General features: G+C 42.0%; 1 protein-coding gene across 2 annotated transcripts in view; it reads left to right on the top strand.

Annotated features, from left to right (window-relative positions):
- Secisbp2l (SECIS binding protein 2 like) overlaps positions 1-19,635 on the top strand; it is a 50,173-nt gene that overhangs the window by 14,583 nt on the left and 15,955 nt on the right. Inside the window, exons 5-13 of one of the 2 annotated variants that reach the window (XM_005364401.2) lie at positions 2,328-2,554; positions 2,822-2,846; positions 3,317-3,432; positions 8,867-9,001; positions 12,076-12,156; positions 12,722-12,889; positions 13,024-13,165; positions 17,050-17,219; positions 18,474-18,606. In XM_005364401.2, the coding sequence (XP_005364458.1) occupies positions 2,328-2,554; positions 2,822-2,846; positions 3,317-3,432; positions 8,867-9,001; positions 12,076-12,156; positions 12,722-12,889; positions 13,024-13,165; positions 17,050-17,219; positions 18,474-18,606 (1,197 nt within the window). The remainder of the gene's footprint in view (positions 1-2,327; positions 2,555-2,821; positions 2,847-3,316; positions 3,433-8,866; positions 9,002-12,075; positions 12,157-12,721; positions 12,890-13,023; positions 13,166-17,049; positions 17,220-18,473; positions 18,607-19,635) is intronic. The other variant, XM_026787702.1, reaches the window with a different exon arrangement.

Genomic DNA, 19,635 nt, shown 5'->3' with positions numbered 1-19,635 from the left:
TGGAACTAGCTCTTGTAGACCAGGCTGGCCTTGAACTCACAGAGATCCACCTGCCTCTGCCTCCCGAGTGCTGGGATTAAAGGTGTGCGCCACCATCGCCCGGCTGTTTAATGCTTTTTAAGTTAATTGACTTCCTTCTTTAACAATTCCATTCATATATGCAGAGAATTCTGTTGCCCTCACTCCCATGGTTATCTTCTCCCACCCACCAGTGTGCCCTATCTTCACCTTACAGATTCCTTCCCACATTGCTGTTTTTCTCCAGGTTTATACTTTCAATGTAGTATATAAGAATCAAACAACAACCCAGAAACACATGCATGGAAATGACAAGGATAACATTGGAGGCCCCTAATTTATACCCCATTCAATTGACTGCAGATTGACCAAGACTTAAATGAGAAAGAAAGCCAGTGAGCAAAGAGAATGCAGACACTCCTTTGTGGCTGCCTGGCTGCAGAGGAGGAGCATTTCCAAAATTAACAATTTTAATTAAAAAAAATAAACTATAAGCTTGGGAAAGCTTCTTATTATTTATTTATTTTACTGTGCATAATGAGAAAAGATTAGTAAGAGTAAGAAAATTGGTGTACTATCCTTGGAACTTGGGGGTAAGGGAGCTGGAACAATTTTGGCTTTAGGGATCTTTCTTTTGATGCAGTTAATCCATAGGGGGTGTGTCCACATGAAGCTTCTCCTTTGAAAGAGATGTAAATTTATTATAGTGCAAGAAAAATACCAGAATCTTCCTGATGTCAGAGGTGACAGTTCATGAATACATGGGGTGCTCCTCCATAGAATATATGAAGCCATCTTGCAGTAAACTATGAGAACTTGTCGTAACACAATGACATACTATTAAACAACACAGCTCCAAATTGTATCGTCAGTTGTGAGGGAGGGATTGAAGGGAGAGGGCTCAGCAGTGAAGAGCAATTGCTGCTTTCCCAAAGGACCTGAGTTCAGGTTCTAATTACCTATGTTAGGGACTCACAAGTGCCTGTAACTCCATCTCACATAGACACATACACAGAAATCAACAAGTAATAAAATCTATTATTTAAAATTATGAACTAATGGAACTATAGAAGAAGGAAAAGTTGTGAATTCAGGTGACTGTAACAAGCTTTTTAGAAATGTCTTAATATTTGTGAAATTAAAATAGACATCTCAGAGGAAAATTTTCAGAAGTCAACCTAAAAGTAAAATTAATCAGAATTGTACAAAAGGAGAACATTAATAGCTAAAAACATCAGAAAAGATTCTTGGCCTCATTATTAAATGCAAAGTACAAATTAAAACCCATAATAAGCCACCTTTTCTATGCAGCAGATTGGCACAAGTTACAGCTGAGGAGGCAGTGTCAAGTTGCTGTGTGTATGAATCACTGGGCCTGCTATAATACTGCTGTTGGAATGTAGGTTGTTTTAACCATTTTCAAAACTGGTTTAGTATGATCAAGTTTGAATCTTTGTGTCCTGTACAACTCATTCACGTTTGCCTTACGGAAGCTTCCGTGTGTACACGTTTGCCGTCATGTGTCTCAGACTTAGTTTTCATTGAGTTCTTCCTTTGACAGTTTCATGGACACATAACATACATTTTGATTGTTATGCACCTCTGCTTCCAATTAACAGTGGGTTGTTTGTTCATTTTGAGCTACTCTAACCATGTAGTCGTGGAACTCAGCTCTGCAGACCAGGCTGGCCTTGAACTCACAAACAGCCAAAGCGTACTGTGAGTGGTAGAAAGGATGAGTCCATTGGTATGTCCTTGTAAAAGCAGTTTGTACTGCAGTGGCATTAATGAACTGGAGTGCCATGCAGCAGAATCTTAAAGCTGGTATGGAAGTATCCTAGAGCCCATTTTGTAGACCAGGCTGGCCTCACAGAACTCACAGAGAGCCACCTACTTCTGCCTCCCAACTACTGGGATCAAAGGCCAGCACCATCGCTGCCCAGCTGACTTTTTTTTTAGGAATACAGAAATCTATGGAAAGTCTATACAGAAAAGGGAGTGAAAACTAAACCTAGGGTAGTGGTAACAGAAGAGGAAGGTAGGCTGGTGGGGCATGTATGGTGACTTTGAGAGACTCGTGATGCTTTCCTTCTTAAGTGGCTGGTGATTTTAGTATTTTATGACACAAATATTTTATTTTCATAATGATGTTATGTTCTATAAATTAGTATTTTATGTGATCTTTTAAAAGAGTCACATATTTCTGTTTTTAGACTCTGTTACTTTAATTTTATTAGAACCTTAGTAATTTAGCAGGAATGTATAAATTTGGTCATCACAGAGAATTGTCCACTTGCCTTGCCTTGTAGATTTCCCATCAGACATTGCTAATAAGTCTCTCTCAGAGAGCACAGCCACAATGCTCTGGAAAGCCAAAGGCAGGAGGAGGAGAGCATCCCATCCTGCTGCAGAGTCCTCCAGTGAGCAGGGGGCCAGCGAAGCTGACATCGACAGCGACAGTGGCTACTGTAGCCCCAAGCACAATAACCAGCCTGCGGCAGGAGCGCTGCGGAATCCTGATTCTGGGACCGTGAACGTGTGTAATTCTTCGCTTTCTTTGACTTTTTGTTTGTTGTTAGTCCTACTGTCAGTAGTATATTGTATTCTTTGCTGAAACTGAAGGATCCATTTTTTTTCTTTTTAGCAGTCCTTAATGGTATTTGCTATTCATGAAAATATGAAACACTGTTATAAGTTAGTAATAAATACATTTAATACTAGGTTAAATTATGAAACATTTGCAAAGTATGGCAAGGTGACTCTTAACTAGAAACTAACCATCCTTTTTGTTTCATGTTTTTAGCATGCGGAATCATCAGGCTGTACAGGTACTTATTTATTTATTTATTTATTGGTTTTTCGAGACAGGGTTTCTCAATAGCTTTGGGGCCTGTCCCAGAACTAGCTCTGGTAGACCAGGCTGGCCTCGAACTCACAGAAATGCGCCTGCCTCTGCTTCTGGAATTAAAGGCGTGTACCTGCCCAGTCAGGTGCTTATTTTTTTGCAGTGTTTTTTTTTTCTGTATTTTCTTCCATTTCAAGTATTCCTTTTAAGTGTGGCGTTTTTACTAGTGCTATAAACAAAACCTATAAGTCTCCAGTGATTCAAGTTAGTTAAAAGCATATATAGTTTTGCTAAACAAGTTGAGAAAATGTGATCTTGAGCATTCTTCAGGATGATATTTGTTTTACTAAGAATGCACAATTCCATGTCTGTAATGAGTGATTCAGTTGTTCAGATTTTTTGCCTCCTTTATAAGAAAATCTAATCTTTAATATCTTTATATGTTTGCTATAGGTGGTGTCAACTGGCCCAAAGTAACTTGCCAGGCAACCCAGAAAAGACCCTGGATGGAAAAACACCCAGCATTTTCTAGAGGGGGAAGGCAAACTGAACAAAGAAATAATTCACAGGTACTTTGAATGAGGCTGGACATTTGATTAGGTGTGAGATAGATGTTAAATTTATCATAATAATGGTATAGCAATTAGCAATCACATTATTTTTAAGTTTTAAAGGTGCATAAAGTTATCTAAATGTGAGCTACTGTGTGGTCTGTTGATAAAGCATTAGGATCTGCTTTTGGATCCCCAGCCCTACTTAAAATACTGTCATGCTATAGTGCACATCTATAATTGCAGAGCCCTTGGAAGGCAGCCAGCCTAGCTAAACTGGTGAGCTTTAGGTTCAGAGAGATACTGTGTCTAGAAACAGTAAGGTAAAGAGACGGAGGGAGGTCTATTCATACGATTCTGTAGTAATTGCTTTGCGATGTCTTTAAAAAAGGTGTTGTCTGCTGAGGAAGGCACCTGAGGCTCTCATCTGAGGAGCAACACAAACACAACATGTGTGCATTTACATGACACAGGGAACTCTCATATCCTAAACTTTTTAAATGCCGTAGCAAATACAGTGTGACTAGTGAAACGACAATGTGTTGAGAGAAGGCGGTGAAAATGTGGGTGTAAACGGTACCGCCTTTCTACTTTGTGTCTGTGAGGGTATCATGTTAGAAAACTACACTCCACACCTGCTCTTTCACCGGCTGTGTCTGTTTCCTTCCATTTCAAAAACTGGAACCTTCTCTTAAAAATGGTTGTTTGAACTTAAGGACTATAGGAGTCTGTAAATGTCTAAACATGTATTTGTTTATTTTGTGAGTGTGAGATTAGGATCAATCTCTGGTCATCAGGCTTGCTAGCAAACAACTTTGCCTGCTGAGCCATCTCCTCAGCCATGGGTATTTCAATGCGACTTATTAACATTCTTCTATGCTAGTGGCATTGTCACATTGATGGCTACCTGGTGCCACAGTGTGGCTTGACTGAGCAGTTTCTGATAGCCATGCAGAGTGGGGCTGTGCACAGCTATGCTCTAACAGCAGCTCTATCTTCCTGTGTTGGTTAGCTATCAAATAGGGAATTGTTTATTGGCCATTATTTCTCCTTTTTATTTTTGGTAGACTCTCCAGATTCTTTATGTCTAAGTAAGGAATGAAAGCTGTCTTGTAAATATGAATAGACCAAGATAACGAATTATGTATACCAGCTGCTGCCTACTCTTGGCCTCCCTGAGACCAATACTTCTTCAGATAACTTCTTGACTTAGGCTCTATGTGCTGTTGGACAACCAATAGTATTGCCCCTTCCCTGTGTTTCTGCAAAACCTGGCCATTTTTGGTCCCAGGCTTGTGAGGCAATCTAGCTTTAGCTTTTTTTATGATAAAGATTAGACAAAACCTACAAAATGTTTACTGAGTTTTTCTGTTGAAATTGAGATCGCCAGGTTTGCCAGGTTCCTGGTCTTGGTCCTGGCCTGGTTTTTGCTGTTGTTTATTTTGTGACTGCTTCCACTAAAGGAAATATCCCTGAGATGAAAAACATTGTAAAGGCTTTCTCTCTACCTGATAACTGGGGGGGAGGGGGGAGAAGCTAAGCAGTAAGTGTATTTTACTTGCTTTGAGAGGGGTCTTCTCCAGAGCTGAGCCTAGCCTGGAGCTTACTGGGCAGGCCCGGCTGCTCTGAACTTGTGACCCCCACCTTAAGTCTCCCAGGTGTTGGCATGAGCCACTCCACCTAGTAGAATTGTTTATTTTGTATCTTTCTTCATTCTTAAAGTATTAGAGCCAGATTTTGGCAGTGTGTTGGTCTGACTACTACTATGTTTTGTTGTCCCAGTAGTTTCCTTATGTATATACTTGCTTTTCCCCAAATACCAACTCCCTTTTTAAGTCAAAACATTATGCCCTTTTGCAATTTCTAATTATTTTCTAGACTTTAAAAGGCTTTTAGAAGGTAAATCCAACAGAAAATATTGACCTATATTTTATACTAGTTGTTATTCCCTGTGTGAGTGTGTGTGTGTGTGTGTGTGTGTGTGTGTGTGTGTGTGTGTGTGTGTGTTGTAGGTCGCAGATAACTTAGGGGTTAGGCACGGTTAACCAGGCTTCTCCTGGGTTCCAGGGGTCAGGCACTGTTAACCAGGCTTCACAGCTCCTCTAGCTGCTGCATTCTCTCACCAGTCCTTGTGCTAAGTTTCTATGGTGCAATGTTTCGAGAAATTTTTATCAGCGACTTAACTTTGATGCATAGTGATCTAGATTTTCAAAGCACCAAACCACTTTTTTTTTCCTACATAGGGTTTCTCTGTGTATCCCTGGCTGTCCAAGAACTCACTGTAGACTAAGCTGGCCTCAAACTCACAGAGGTCCCCCTGCCTCACACCCAATGCAGCAAATACTTTTACTCATTGCTTATAGCTAGGACTGGAGAGTAGGCTGAGTGGGTAGGCGTGCTTGCTGTGCAGGCTTGAGGACCTAAGATTACGTTTCCACCACCTATGTAAAATGTTAGGTGTGGACATGCTTGCCTGTAACCCTGACACTCTGGGGGCAGAAACAAGAGGATTGCTGCAGCTTACTGGCCACCAGCCTAGCTGTGAACTCACCGAAAGACCCTGTCTCAAGGGAGTAATATGAGCATGACAAATGGGCCACCTAACTTCTTTGTCTGACCTCTGTACACAGATGCACATATACCTACCCAAACAAATGTGTATATTCTACACATGAAGACTAAATATTTAAAATACAAAAAAGAAGAAAGGAAAATCAAGGAGTAAGGGAGGAATGATAGAGTGCTTCAGGATTTTTGATTTCTGTTATGTTTTTGTTAGCTTTTTATCACTATTACAAGACACTTGGGCAAGCCAAATTTACAGAGATAAATGCTTTATTTAATTTCTAGTTTTGGAGATCAGAAGTCCAAACAGCATGATGCAAGCCCTGGTGAAGTCTCCTAGCTTGTGATGGGAGTGTTTTAGTGAGGAGAGGGGATGAAACCACGTATAGAAAGTCAGGGAAAGAGACCTAGGGATCAGACAGCGTAGATCTTACCAACTGGCCAGCCTGCTCCAGACATCCACCTGGCTCTGCCTCCCAGCAGTAGGATTAGAAATGCATGCCACCACGCCTGGCTTTTAAAAATGGATTCTGGCAATCGAACTCAGGTCCTGGTGTATGACAAGCAAGTGCTTAATGCCTGAGGTCTTCCCACAGCCCTGGGCCCACCTTCTGAAAGTTCCACACTTCCCAATGCCACCAAGGCCTCCAGGAACCAAGTTCTGAAATAGGAGCACTTGAGGGGGACAATATCCAAAACAATTAATTAGCATGTTAATTCGATTTTCAAAAGGTTTCAGTGTAGTTGAGCATCTCCATGTTTTGAGTTCTGTGTGTTTGTTTTTCTGTGAACTTGTTTGGTCATGTCTCTGTTTACATTTTGACTCTAGAACTATTTCTTTTTACTTTGATTTATTTTGAGACCAGGTCTTGTTATGTAATCTAGTCAAGCCTTGAACTTGAAATCTTCTACCTCAACCTCCCAAGAACTGGAGCTACAAGTATGCCGTCATACCCAGCTTGACTCTTGATCTCTTTCCTCTTTTTTGTCCCTCTGTTTTTGTTTTATTCCTTATGCTTCTGTCTTTTGAGGCAGAATCCCACCCTGTAGCCATCCAGCCTGGAACTAGCTATGTAGACCAGGCTGTCTTTAAACTTGAGGTGATCTTCCTGCCTCTGCTTCCTGAATGCTAGGACTGCAGACATATGCTACCACCATGTCTGGTTCATATGCTCACTTTCCATCAACAACACTTACTTAGGAGAACTGACAGGAAGCATTCAGTTATCATGAGGTTATTAATTTGTTCAGAAGTTATTGGAATACTTGCGTCTCATGGACCTTGTGGAAACTTAGTTTGAAAGTTTTAAGTTGTTAGCACTTTTTTTCTTTTTTCTTTGTTTGTTCATTTATTATTGATGACAGGGTCTCTCTGTGTAACCTTGGCTGGCCTGAAACTCACTTTGTAGACCATACTGGCCTCAAATTCACAGAAATCTGTTTGCCTCTGCCTCCTTAGTGTTGGCATCAAAGGTATTAATCACCATTCTTGGCAATCCTGGTACTTTTTGTCTCCACCTATAAGTATCAAGTTGCATTTATTTTTTTAAAGAAAAACTGTTAGATATTTTTGACACCACCAATACATACATACTAACTGGTTCATAGCAGCAAGCATGGGAATGACCAGGCGTAGGTCTGCATGTTGATTTCAGAAGCTTTTGTCCTTAATCTCCTGACTGGCTCACGTTGTTTCCTGTTAGAATTTTGAGGTGGGTGTCAGCAGAGAGGAACTTCTCATGTCTCTTAATTTCTTCTGAGGGGGCGTTTAACGTCAGCTGACATAGGTTCTTAAGAGAAGTATCTTGAAGTTCTTAGGATGCTCACCATGCCTTTTCTTTGCCCTCTTACAGCGAAATGTTTTGCAGACTTATTAGTAAGATGTCTGAATCTGTGTGTTACTATGAAAAAGCACCATAGACTTGATGCTTATGAGCAGAAAGGTGTAGTAAACCAAAGTCAAGGTACAGGAAGTTGGCGGTCTGGTGAAGGATTCTCACTGTTCCCTTAAGGGAAGAGCATCTGAGAGTCCTGGGTCCCTTTTATAGGCTTCATAAATCCCATCCATACTGTTCTGTTCTTGTGACCTAATCACTTCCAGAAGTCCCTGTCTCCCAGGGCTCAGGACTCGCCACATGGATTTGGGGGCATAGAAACAGCTCTTGTTTAGGTAACAGGAGAATAATACTTTATGTAATTGGATAAAGTTCCATTTCCTTTAATTTTTTTTCTTCTCTGTTTTTTGTTTTTGGTGGTAGGGTTCTTTGTTAATGACTGAGAATCTTGCATTGTAGCTCAGCTACCTGGCACTGTTCATATTTCAGCCCCGGTCGGCCCTGACTGTGCAGTCCTGCCTCTCCCTCTCTAGTGCTGGGGTTATAGGCCTCTGCCCTTGCCGCTTCAGCTCATTTCCTGAAGGCAAAGGCTCTAATAAGATATTGCTAAGAAAAATTATCTCTAGGATTGCTGTTTTAGTTTAGGGTGACCAAGGATAACCTTAAGTTTTTGGTTCTCCTATCGCTCCTTGTTCTTGTAATCCTTTCAGGGTTGGCTCTTTCCACTGAGCAGGGTCCCTGGAGATTTTTTCAGGTAATGATTTACTAGCAGCCCACACTTCTCACCGGCTAATGAGTGCTCTGATGCATCAGTGCATCTGTTCTCCTCCTGGAGCTTAGGCTTGTCAGGCCTGACAACAGTGTTCAGTTTTGGGGGCAGAAGACAGTACACCTTACTGTTGGTTGTTCTGGAAGCTTTAGCTGTTAAGATAAGCTGTGCTTTATGGAAGTTCCTTGGGTCACACACTTCTTTGTGCTCCTTTACAAGTTTGCTGTACTTCAATGACAAAGTTACTTGGAAATGATATTTTCTTTCCTCTGGGGTTTCTTAGGCTGGATTCAGATGCCGAGGACACAGTACTTCCTCAGAAAGAAGACAGAGTTTGCAAAAGAGACAAGACAATAAGCACCTAAACTCTGCTCAGTCTCACAGAAGGGACCTAAATTCTGACTCTTTATATTTTGAGGTAACTTTTTCAAATTTTATTTTTAAACTATTCTACAAAAAGTCTTCATAAGAAATTAATTAGGTATGTAATTATGTTATAAATAATGTTCGAGACTTAACATGTTACTCTGTCAGATTATAAATGACTTACTGTCTCGTTTTTGTCTTGATTGTATTTATGTAAGCTAACATCCCCTTTATTAATTTCTGTTTTGAGTGGTGTGTGGATTAGAAGCTGCTTTTGTCAGCATTGGGTATGTTAACTTTCAGATTTGAATAATTTAATCAAGATAATTTCTGCTCCTATTCAGGAGAATCTTGGAGAAAAAAAGAAAAACAGCTGTTTTCTTGGCTTTCCCAGCACATACATCCTAAGTCACTGTTTCTAGTGTTTGTTCAGCTAGCTAGCTTTGGTTCCAGCCGGGACTGTAACAGGAGGTGCTGTGTGGTGGGAGATACAGATGTGAACATACCTTACAAACAGTTTGCTGTGGTTGGACTAGAACACAGAATAAGCAACTTTGGGTGGATCTTAAAGAAGAAGTTTGTTGTTGTTCCAGCCATTCTTGGTAATTCTTTTGTGCAGCTCACTTCAGTTAGAGCATAGATTTTTATAAAGTGGGTTGTTAGATGTGTATTAAACTGGAAGTCTTTTTTTTTTTTTTTTTTTTGGTTTTTTTGAGACAGGGTTTCTCTGTGGCTTTGGAGCCTGTCCTGGAACTAGCTCTGTAGACCAGGCTGGTCTCGAACTCACAGAGATCCGCCTGCCTCTGCCTCCCGAGTGCTGGGATTAAAGGCGTGCGCCACCATCGCCCGGCCTAAACTGGAAGTCTTGATATTAGAGGACAGGGATTAGTATGTTAACTAAGCTGAATGATGTCCCACAGTAGCTGAGTGTGTCTGACCTACTCTGCCAGAAACAGTTGCCACCCTTAACTGGACAGGTACTCACTGACTTCATAAATAAAAAAGGTTCTAAGAAGCTTATATTAACATCAGTTAAAATCTGGAAACCATGAGCCAGGTATGGTGGTTTAAACCTGTAATCCTAGCTCTCCAGAGCTGAGAAGGGAGGATTGCCTTAAGCCTCTTAGCATGCACTGTAGTGTGAGAACATGTCTCAAGAAAACAAAACAAACATTAGGAAATTTAAATTCTTGGTAGATAATATTAGAATAAATGATTTTCTGTTAATATTGAAAAGGACTGCAACTTTGGTAATAGTTTCTAGGAAGACAGCATCCCCACCCCCCCTTTTTTTCCTTTTAAGTGACAGGGGGTCTCTGTGTAGCCCTGGCTGTTCTGGAAGTCTCTATGTAGACAAGGCTAGTCTTGCAATCACAGAGATCCACCTGCCTCTTCCTCCTGAGTGCTGGGACGAAAGTTATGTGCCAATGACTGACACAGTTTAAATGAGGCTAGAACTCAGGGCTTTGTGCTTGCTGAGCTAGCATTCTGATGCTGACCTAGCCCATCAGCCCCTGTTGTTTTCTGTTTACACAGGTGATTAAACTTAAAATACTAGCTGGGTATAGTGCTGTCTGCCTGGAGGAAGACTTGAGTTGGGGCTTTGCTTGAATCCCTGGGTTCAATACCATGTTTGTTTGTTTCATTGTTAGCTCTGTGTGTGGTTCCTGTTTGTGGGCACGTAGAAGCCAGAAGACAGCCTTGTCCCTCAGATACCGTCCACACTGATATTTTTTGAAGATTCCTCATTAGCAGGGAGTTCAGTGATAAAGCAAGGCAGACTGGCCCATGAGCCTCCTGGATCTGCCTGTCTTCACAGTTCAGCACTGGGCTCTCTCAGTGCCTGCCACTGTGCAGCTATTTTTACTTAGGTTCTGGGGATCAAATCAGCTCCTCATGCTTGCAGAGTGAGCACTCTCCCGAGCAAGTCCCTCCCCGCCCCACTCTCAAGACCTCAACCTTCTCAGGAATGGGGCTTTGTGCAACATTTTCATAAGTCCGGGTTAAGCAGTCTTTCTTTTCTTACTTGTGGATTTTATACAAGTTCAATATTTTTGGGACTGATAAACTATTACTTCTATTCCTTCCTTTTAACAAAAGTTCATTGTAATCTCAGAAGAATAGTTCAAATATAAATATGATAATTTGTTATAAGCACACTTGTATGATTGTTTCCACACAATCAAAAGAATATTGACTAAGAAATTAATTTGAATAAAAACATTGTAAAAGTATTTTAAACATTATTTTTCAAATTGTATGTAATAGGAAATAGAATACATTTTAAAAATGAATACTAAACTACTTAAAATCTCCAAATTATCTGAATGTGATAAATCCAGTTTGAATTCTTTTCAGTTACCTATATCCTGTCTTAGGATATAATTAGTATAAGAATGCAAAAGGGGTTTCAGAAATTTAAAGGACGTACAGATGTGATATGACTTCATGCTTGAATCAAAAATAGGTTTAGCATGGGAGAAATAACATTTCCTTTTAAAGACTGATTTAGAATAGTTCAACAGTAGGATAAAATATACACTATTTTCCTACCTTTCAGAATGTCAAGCATAAAAGGTTTCTATGTTGGGTAGGTTGCTCATTAATAGAGTAGTTACCTAGCATAAGTAAGGCTCTTGGTTTGATGTGCAGCAAACACATGTGTTCACATGTATGAGTCCACACACACACACCACACATGCATGCACCCCCACCTACATACACCAGGACCCCCTCACATGCAGGCATGCACACACCCATCCACACACACATTCACATGTGTATGCATCCCACCCACACATACACTAAGCACACTCCCACATGTAGACATGCTCACATCACACACACACACACGTGCATGCATCCCCCCACACATGCACTGAGCGCATCCCCCCACACATGCACTGAGCACATCCCCACATGCAGACATGCGCACATCCATACAAACACATGTCCATGTATCCCCCTACATACACCGAGCACACCCCCCACATGCAGGCATGCACACTTGCACACCCATACACACACACACCAAGCACACACCTCACACAGACATGCAGGCATGGACACACACACTCCTTTGTAGGGTTCTGAACATTTTCACTGACATCAGGCAAACTATTTCAGGATGAAGATGGGTTTCAAGAACTAAGTGAGAATGGAAATTCTAAAGATGAGAATATTCAGCAGAAACTTCCTTCAAAAGTAGTAAGTAACTCCTTTCAAAATTATAAGAAAAATAGAACACCTTTTGAACTTAGCTATGTGGAAGGAAGTCTTGAGATTGGTGGGAAGGACACAGGACACATGGTGTGGGGATTCTATGTTAGTGTTTACTCTCAGCACCTGAGAACCCTTACTGCAGTTGTACTCAAGTTTATGTGCATATATGGGTGGCTGGGAGCATGGCGTGCTTGAGGGAGATAGAGGACAACTTGTTTTCTGTCCATGGATGTCACAGGGAACCCAGGTTTTCAATCTTGGCCGCAGACTCCTGTACCCGCTGAGCCTTACTGTTTCTTTTCCTAAACAAAAGTAGTTTCTAGGAAATCTGCTGTTGTGTTTCTAAATGAGAAAACAGTCAATACTGTCGTACAGCGTACAGCTTATATAGAAATTTCCCCCAGACGAGTACCACATTCTAAAATGGTCCGCCTCTCACCCTACTCTTTATGGCCCTTAGTCCTGCAGCACCTGCCTCAGTTGGCTTTGTCTTTCCTTATGGTTTGACGTCTGTGAGATGACTAACAGATATGTCTCTCTTGCTTCATAGTTAGATGATTTACCTGAAAACTCACCCATCAATATAGTTCAGACTCCAATTCCCATTACCACGTCAGTTCCTAAACGAGCCAAGAGTCAAAAGAAGAAAGCACTAGCTGCAGCCCTTGCCACAGCACAAGAATACTCTGAAATAAGTATGGAGCAGAAAAAATTGCAGGTATATAGTCATTTTATTCACAGTTGTGATTGTTTGCTGGGCTTGGTGGGATGGACAGGAATGTCAAATGTAATTACAATTTCTCATACTTTCCTAATCATAAAAAAACGAATCATTTCTTATTTACCTTTTAGGAAGCTTTATCAAAAGCAGCTGGAAAAAAGAATAAAACCCCTGTACAGCTAGATTTAGGGGACATGCTAGCTGCTCTGGAGAAGCAACAGCAAGCAATGAAAGCACGCCAGATCACCAACACCAGACCACTGGCGTACCCAGGTGATTCCTTAGTGTGGGGCATAGCTGTGTAATCTCTTTGTCCCTCTCTACTCTGCACTTGATTATTCTCTCTCTCTCTCTCTCTCTCTGGTACAAGGAATATGGGTGTGCACACCTAGCATGCTTTCAGGAGTCTGTCTTCTTCCACCATGGCTTCTGAGGATCAGCTGAACTCAGGTCATCAGGCTTGTAGTACAGACACTTACTGTCTTCCCTGGCCCCATTTTTTGTTTTGTTTTTCTTCAAAGGATAAAATTAAAAAAAATCACAGGTTAATTTGGCTCTGTTAACTATGAAAGTATCCAATTAAATGACAAATTTTGATAGTTTAATATATGTAAATGAGACAATGATATGGCTTGCCACTGAAACTGTTTCTCTTGTAACCAACCTTGTCAGTTTTAGAGACTATTTGATCTCCCCCCTTTCCCTTTAGAGGGATAGGGATAGCAAAAACAAGGGACGGGCATGAATTAAAAGGACTAATGGTGAGAAGCAGAATTTTCTGTCAGTTCTGTTCCCAGATTGTCCAGTTCCAGGAATATTGCTGAATAGGTAAAAAGATAGGAACGTGGCTGTATCTGTGTGCAAGATACTAACATGTAGCTGCTCACTCATGTAGTGGAGACCTGTGCTTTGAGTGACTCTTGGTAGAGGTGACACTGAATGCATAGAGTTGCATGCTACTGAGATGTGAAGAGTGGCAGTCACCTCCCCTGGATACAGCAGAGGAAGTGGCCTTTCATTCAGCTCACAGCTTGGGTTCTAGTCAAACTGCTGAGCTTGGCCTCCTGCTCTCTGATTTGTTTCTTTAGGCAGGTATTTATCTTCCTGTACTTTAATTCCCTACATTAAAACAGAGCAGTGAAGATTCCTACTTCAAGGTTGTTTGGGGAATAAATGAGCTGATAGATATATACTACTTAGAAAACCTGTGTTATAATCACTCAGTGAACTAATGAACATTATTACAAAGAAGAGGTTATTAACCTCTGATTGTTGGAATTTTTGTTGTTGCTATTTCTGTTTTTGTTTTTTAAAATAAGACTGCCTTAGTTTCCCAGATGCTGGAACTACTGGTTTCAGCCACCATACCTAGCCATTTGTCATTTTAAATATTTTTTTTTCTTTAGTTACTGAGAACTAAAGCTTGTCTAAGCAAGAGCCTGTGCTTGGCTAGACAAACACTACCATTGAACTGAATCTCTAATCACCATATTTTTTTCCTTGTATTTTTTTGCAATGCTGGGGCTTGAATAGAAGGTCTTATGCATACCAGGCAAGTGTTCTTCCACTGACCTAAATCTCCATCTCTATAACTTTGGTTGATTTAATACATGTTAAGAGCTAGAGAGATGGCTCAGTGGTTAAGAACATTGACTGCTCTTCCAGAGGTCCTGAGTTCAGTTCTCAGCAACCACATGGTGGCTCAGAAACATCTATACTGGGATCTGATGCCCCTTTCTGGCATAAAGGGATACATGCAGGTAGAGCACTCATATACATAAAATAAATAAATATTTTAAAAATGTTGTTAAACAACTCAGAATATCTGTGCTTAGGATGTGCTGTCTGGAGCTGTTGGGGTTATAGAGATGGTGAGGATAGGCCCACTCAAGAAGCTCATAGCTGACTTAGTCGGCACTTGTTTTTGCTGCAGAGAACCTGGGTTTAGTTCCCAGCACTCAAGTGGCAACTCATAACCACTCATAGCTGTAGATCCAGGGGATATAATGCACTCTGACATAGACACCTAGCATCCACATGGTACACATCCATCTCTCCAGGCAAAGCATTTGTATACATAAGATAAATCTCCTTTTAAAAGTTTATAGCCCTGTGGGAGAGGAGACACACATGAATAACTGATCAACTGAAGTACCTCAGGAGAGATGCAGCGAGTTCTGTGAGCCTGTGTATGGGAGGGATTGATGGCATAGATGAAGAGAAATACTGGTTAACAAGTGACTTCATGGAAGGTGGGGTTTGAATTGGGCTTTGGAGAATGGATAGGATTCATAGCAGATAGAAACAAGACTCCTTTCAATCACCAATCTTTATTTGAGAGTATTGGATACAAAGAGTTGGAAAAATTCAAGAAAAGAATGAAATTATGGGAGTGAAAAATTTGTAAGGAATTGATGGGAGCAAGGAATAGCAGGATTTAGAGACAGGCCAAAGACAGCTCCAGGGTGTTACAGAGATGGCTTCATCATTCATCAGTAAAGTACGTGTCGTGTGAGCATGAGGCCTGCATTTGGATCCATGGTACCATCTAAAGCCTGGCATGGACAGCAATGCCTATATCCTGCTGCTAGAGGCAGAGCCCGTAGAGCCCGCAGATCCTGGAAGCTCATTATCTAGCTAGTGTAGCTGAACTGGTGAGCTGCAGGTTCCCTGGGAGACCATGTCTTAAAATCTCGGGGCAAGAGTGATTGCACCGACATCTGGTCTTCACCTGTGGGCGTGCACACACGTGCAGGTGCACTCTCACCTATACAGCACCCTACCTGTGCTCTCTGGCTTAGTGAAGAGGGCTGCAAGGATACCACAGTGACATGAGGAGAGTTGACAGTGGCTTTGAACTTGAAATGCTAGCAGTCGAGGCCTTGGAGACCCCTTTTGTCATGTGTTTATGCATGTGTAGTTCAGATTAGAAGTCAGTGCATTTAAAGTGAGGAGAAAGCCCGTGGAGTGACTGGATTTTAGGGAGCCACACATATAAACATGAGTGAATGGTGTCCCAGGAAGAATTTTTGAAGATTGGAAAATTGTATTTGGCAACTGCAAATGGTTCTGTTGGATCCTTGGGGAGGGGCATTGAGACAGGTTTTTTCTGTGTAGTCCTGACTGTCCTGGAACATGCACTGAAGACCAGGCTGGCCTCTTAACTCAGATCTGCCTTCTTCTGCCTTCTGAGTGCTGGGATTTAAAAAAGGTGTGCACCACCACTGTCTGGCTTCTATTGGGTCTTGACAGTAGTACTTAAAATACAGTGAATATGGCCAAAATCAGATGCTAGTAGTTTGGAAAAAAATGATATCAGAATGATGCTGAGACATCTCACTGGTAGAGATTGGGCAGTAAGAGTGCCTTAGGCTGAAGGCAAGCCAGTTGAGGTGTGTTTGCCTCCCACCCCCTCTTTTCTTTTAGATAGAAGGGGGGTGGATCAGAGAACACAGCTTGGGGGTGGAGGAAATGAGTATGAAAAGGATCAGCACAAGGTACTAGAGGAACTAAGGTGACATGGGCCGAGTTTGTTAGTGGGCCTTGGACATTTGTAAGGATATCTGCCCCCTCCTTTTGGATGTTTTTTGTAACTTGAGCAACGTCTTCTCAAGAAAGTGACAGGAACATTCTTCTAGAGTGAAGGGGTTGAGATTGGAGGCTTAGAAACGTTGAAAGATCAGGGTTAAAGACAGGGTATGAGCAGGGGTGTAGCCGGTGCTGAGTAGCAGTGAGAGTGGGTGAGAGAATTTCCTTCCTGACTCTCAGCTAAAGAGGAGCCATAGACAGACTGCAGGAGTACGTAAGGATGAGTAGCCAAGTCTGTAGGAGTGAGCACACCAAAGGTGGGCCAGTCTAACTGGGAGCAGCTGCAGAGAATGTGCATGTTGGTTGCTGAAGTGGAGTTGAACTAACAGTTCAAGCTTGCTTGAGACCTCTCGGTCAGCTGACTGCACGGACTTACTTCCTAATCTTAGGGAGGTTGAAGACTCGGGAAGAAGGTGTGTCTGAGGGACTCTGCTGAGCCTGATACTATGATGTCTTTTTTGTCCTGGGGAGACAATGCTTGTGATTTTTGAAGATTTAATACTAGAAGTTGTCCCGGTGTATGGATGTGGCTGCAGTAGTGAAGCTAATGTGTTCTTGTTTGTTTGCAGTCACCACCACAGCTGCTTTTCACACGAAAGACTCTGCCACCAGAAAGCCTTTAACCAAAAGTCAGCCCTGTTTGACGTCCTCTAATTCTCTGGACATTACTTCCTCCAAAGCAAAGAAAGGAAAAGAGAAGGACATTGCAAAGCTAAAACGACCCACAGCACTCAAAAAGGTAACCCCCAATCTAGAGATGTCTCTTTTATAGGATAATTAAGCATTTACTTTTTATTTCTTTGCAAAATTAGTTGTGTTTTAGGAAGCAGATATTGTAATATATTCCTAATACACGGCTATGTGTGACTGGTTAATTCAGACCAGCATTGTATGGCAGTTGTCTTGTGTAAGAAGGTCCTACAAAGTGAAGGTTTCTATAAGGGTGAGAAAGTAAGCAGCCAAACATTTCATATCCCAAACACTAAATCCTTAGAGATTAGAAGCTCAGATCTGTCTTCCCTTTGCATTTTTTCCTCTTAAGTGTATGTGTGGGCATGCATATGTTGGCATGCCTGTGTGGAGGCCTGCATGTAGAAGCCTAAGGTTCATGGCCGAGTTTTCTCAACTGTTCTTGACCTTGTTCTTCCCTGTTCTTTGAGGAATGGTATCTCAGTTGAACCCACAGCTCACCGATATGGTGAGTTTGGCCAGCCAGCTTGCTTCAGGAACCACATCTCAGCCTCCTGGGCCCTGATTCTTGGGTGATCTGCCATACCCACCTGGCATTTTTGTGTGTTCTGGAGATCCGAACTTCACTTGTAAGCGTGTGCAGCAAGCAGTTTAACCATTGAACCATCTCCTTAGTTATGCCCCCCTTTCTCCTTCTCATCTCTTTTCAGTGCTGGAGGTCTGACCTGAGACCTAATATACCTGAGACAGGCACTCTGCCTCCAGCTTGCTAGCCCTACACCTTATAGCCTCGGTGTTTGCTCTGTATGTAGGAGAGCAGCTTTAGGCCCACATTTTTACCTCTATCTTCCTTAGCCATAAGTTGGTGATAGTATCTGCTTTGGTCTAATAGGGTCAGAGTAGGGCAATTCATTCCCGAATGGTTGAAAACAATAGAGTGTAAATCACATGAATTGTATGAGTTGGTTTCTAAACTTACAGTTAGTCACTGTTTGGGAAATCCTCCTTGATCACCTAGGGTTTCAAGATTGAGGCAGTGTGGGGTGTTTGTTTTCTCCCAGCATCCTGCTTCCCTTTATTGGAGATGGAAGCAGGTGCAGTGTGTCTGGCTGTGCACTCTTAGCACACTCTCCCTGTGTTCTCTGTACAGCATCCCCTTCCATTAGCAGTTTCTAAAGTAACAGTCACATTTGTGCAGGTCAGATAATGCAGCCAACTGAAGCCCTCTTGGCCGTGCCATTGAAATAGTTCACACCTAGTTGAGGAGTGAGCAGTAACTGAGGAACTGTGCAATGGCTTTCAGGTTATTCTGAAAGAAAGAGAGGAGAAGAAGGGACGTCTGACTGTGGAACACAGCGTTTTGGGAGCCGAGGAGCCAACAGAAGCGCATTTGGACCTCACCAGTGACTTGCCTCAGGAGACCGTCTCCCAGGAAGGTGAGGACAGCTCTCTGTCCTAACTGTCTGCGGGTTGCCACTGAGAGGAAAGCCTCACTGGCCGAACACTGTATTTTATGTGCGTTGACCTGCACGGTATCTTTGGAAGGCGGATGGCTGAGAGGGTGGACAAGTGTTACATAGCAGGTCGTTAACACTTTGGAGGCTGGAGCCATCATTTGTAGTAACATCTCAAACATTAGGATCTTCCGAGTGCCTGGGACTCCTGGGATTGTCATAAGAGTTCTTGTTCATCATCTTTTACGTAGGGAACACTATTTGCCAGTTGTTTTCTTTTTAAGAATGTTTTTCAGATTATTTTTTATTGATTCTTTTCTTGATTTGAGGGAATTGATATATAAGGTACAAGGGATAGAGAACTACAAAGCAGAGAAAGATTCTATTCATGCCCAGCACATCCAGCAGGGAGGTTCTATCTGCTACATTAAGTAGCCACCCAGAGTTTTGCAGCAAGGTCAGTCTGATTTGTGCAGAAATCAAGTAGGAGTTTTTCACTGCTTTTCGAAAAGTGAATTTATTCCCAAGCATTATTTAGCTAGGATGTGTTTGGTTGCGGTTTCCCTTTATTCTCAGTATGATTCCCCTAGATCTATGTGTGCCCATTCACCCATTCATCCCTCTGATTTTGACCGAATAACTACCAAACGTGTTCACTAAATAGTGGAGGTAAGAGGCTGGAAAACAGAACGATCAGAGGCTCATTGTCAGGGGCTGATAATCCAGTAAACAGATAGGATTAATGTGTAACTTTGTTAATTACTAAACTGAATATATAAATGCACTTCCCGAGTTTACCTGTTGAAGAGAAGCAGTGACTTAGGAAGAAGAAGCAGAGTTGATAGTTGGCATCTAAAAGTGTGGCTGCCTAAGCACAGAAGCAAAGGCCAGATAAGTAGGTGGGGAAGAGGAGACTCAGGTGAGCAGGTGTGGGTGTAGACAGTCAGGGGAGGGTGAGCAAGTGTGGGTGTAGACAGTCAGGAGGGTGAGCAGGTGTGGGTGTAGACAGTC

The sequence above is a fragment of the Microtus ochrogaster genome (assembly GCF_000317375.1).
Source record: "Microtus ochrogaster isolate Prairie Vole_2 chromosome 14 unlocalized genomic scaffold, MicOch1.0 chr14_random_1, whole genome shotgun sequence".
Taxonomy (NCBI): Eukaryota; Metazoa; Chordata; class Mammalia; order Rodentia; family Cricetidae; genus Microtus; species Microtus ochrogaster.
The sequence above is the reverse complement of the archived record's forward strand: the minus strand, read 5'-3'. Positions and strand labels throughout refer to the sequence as shown.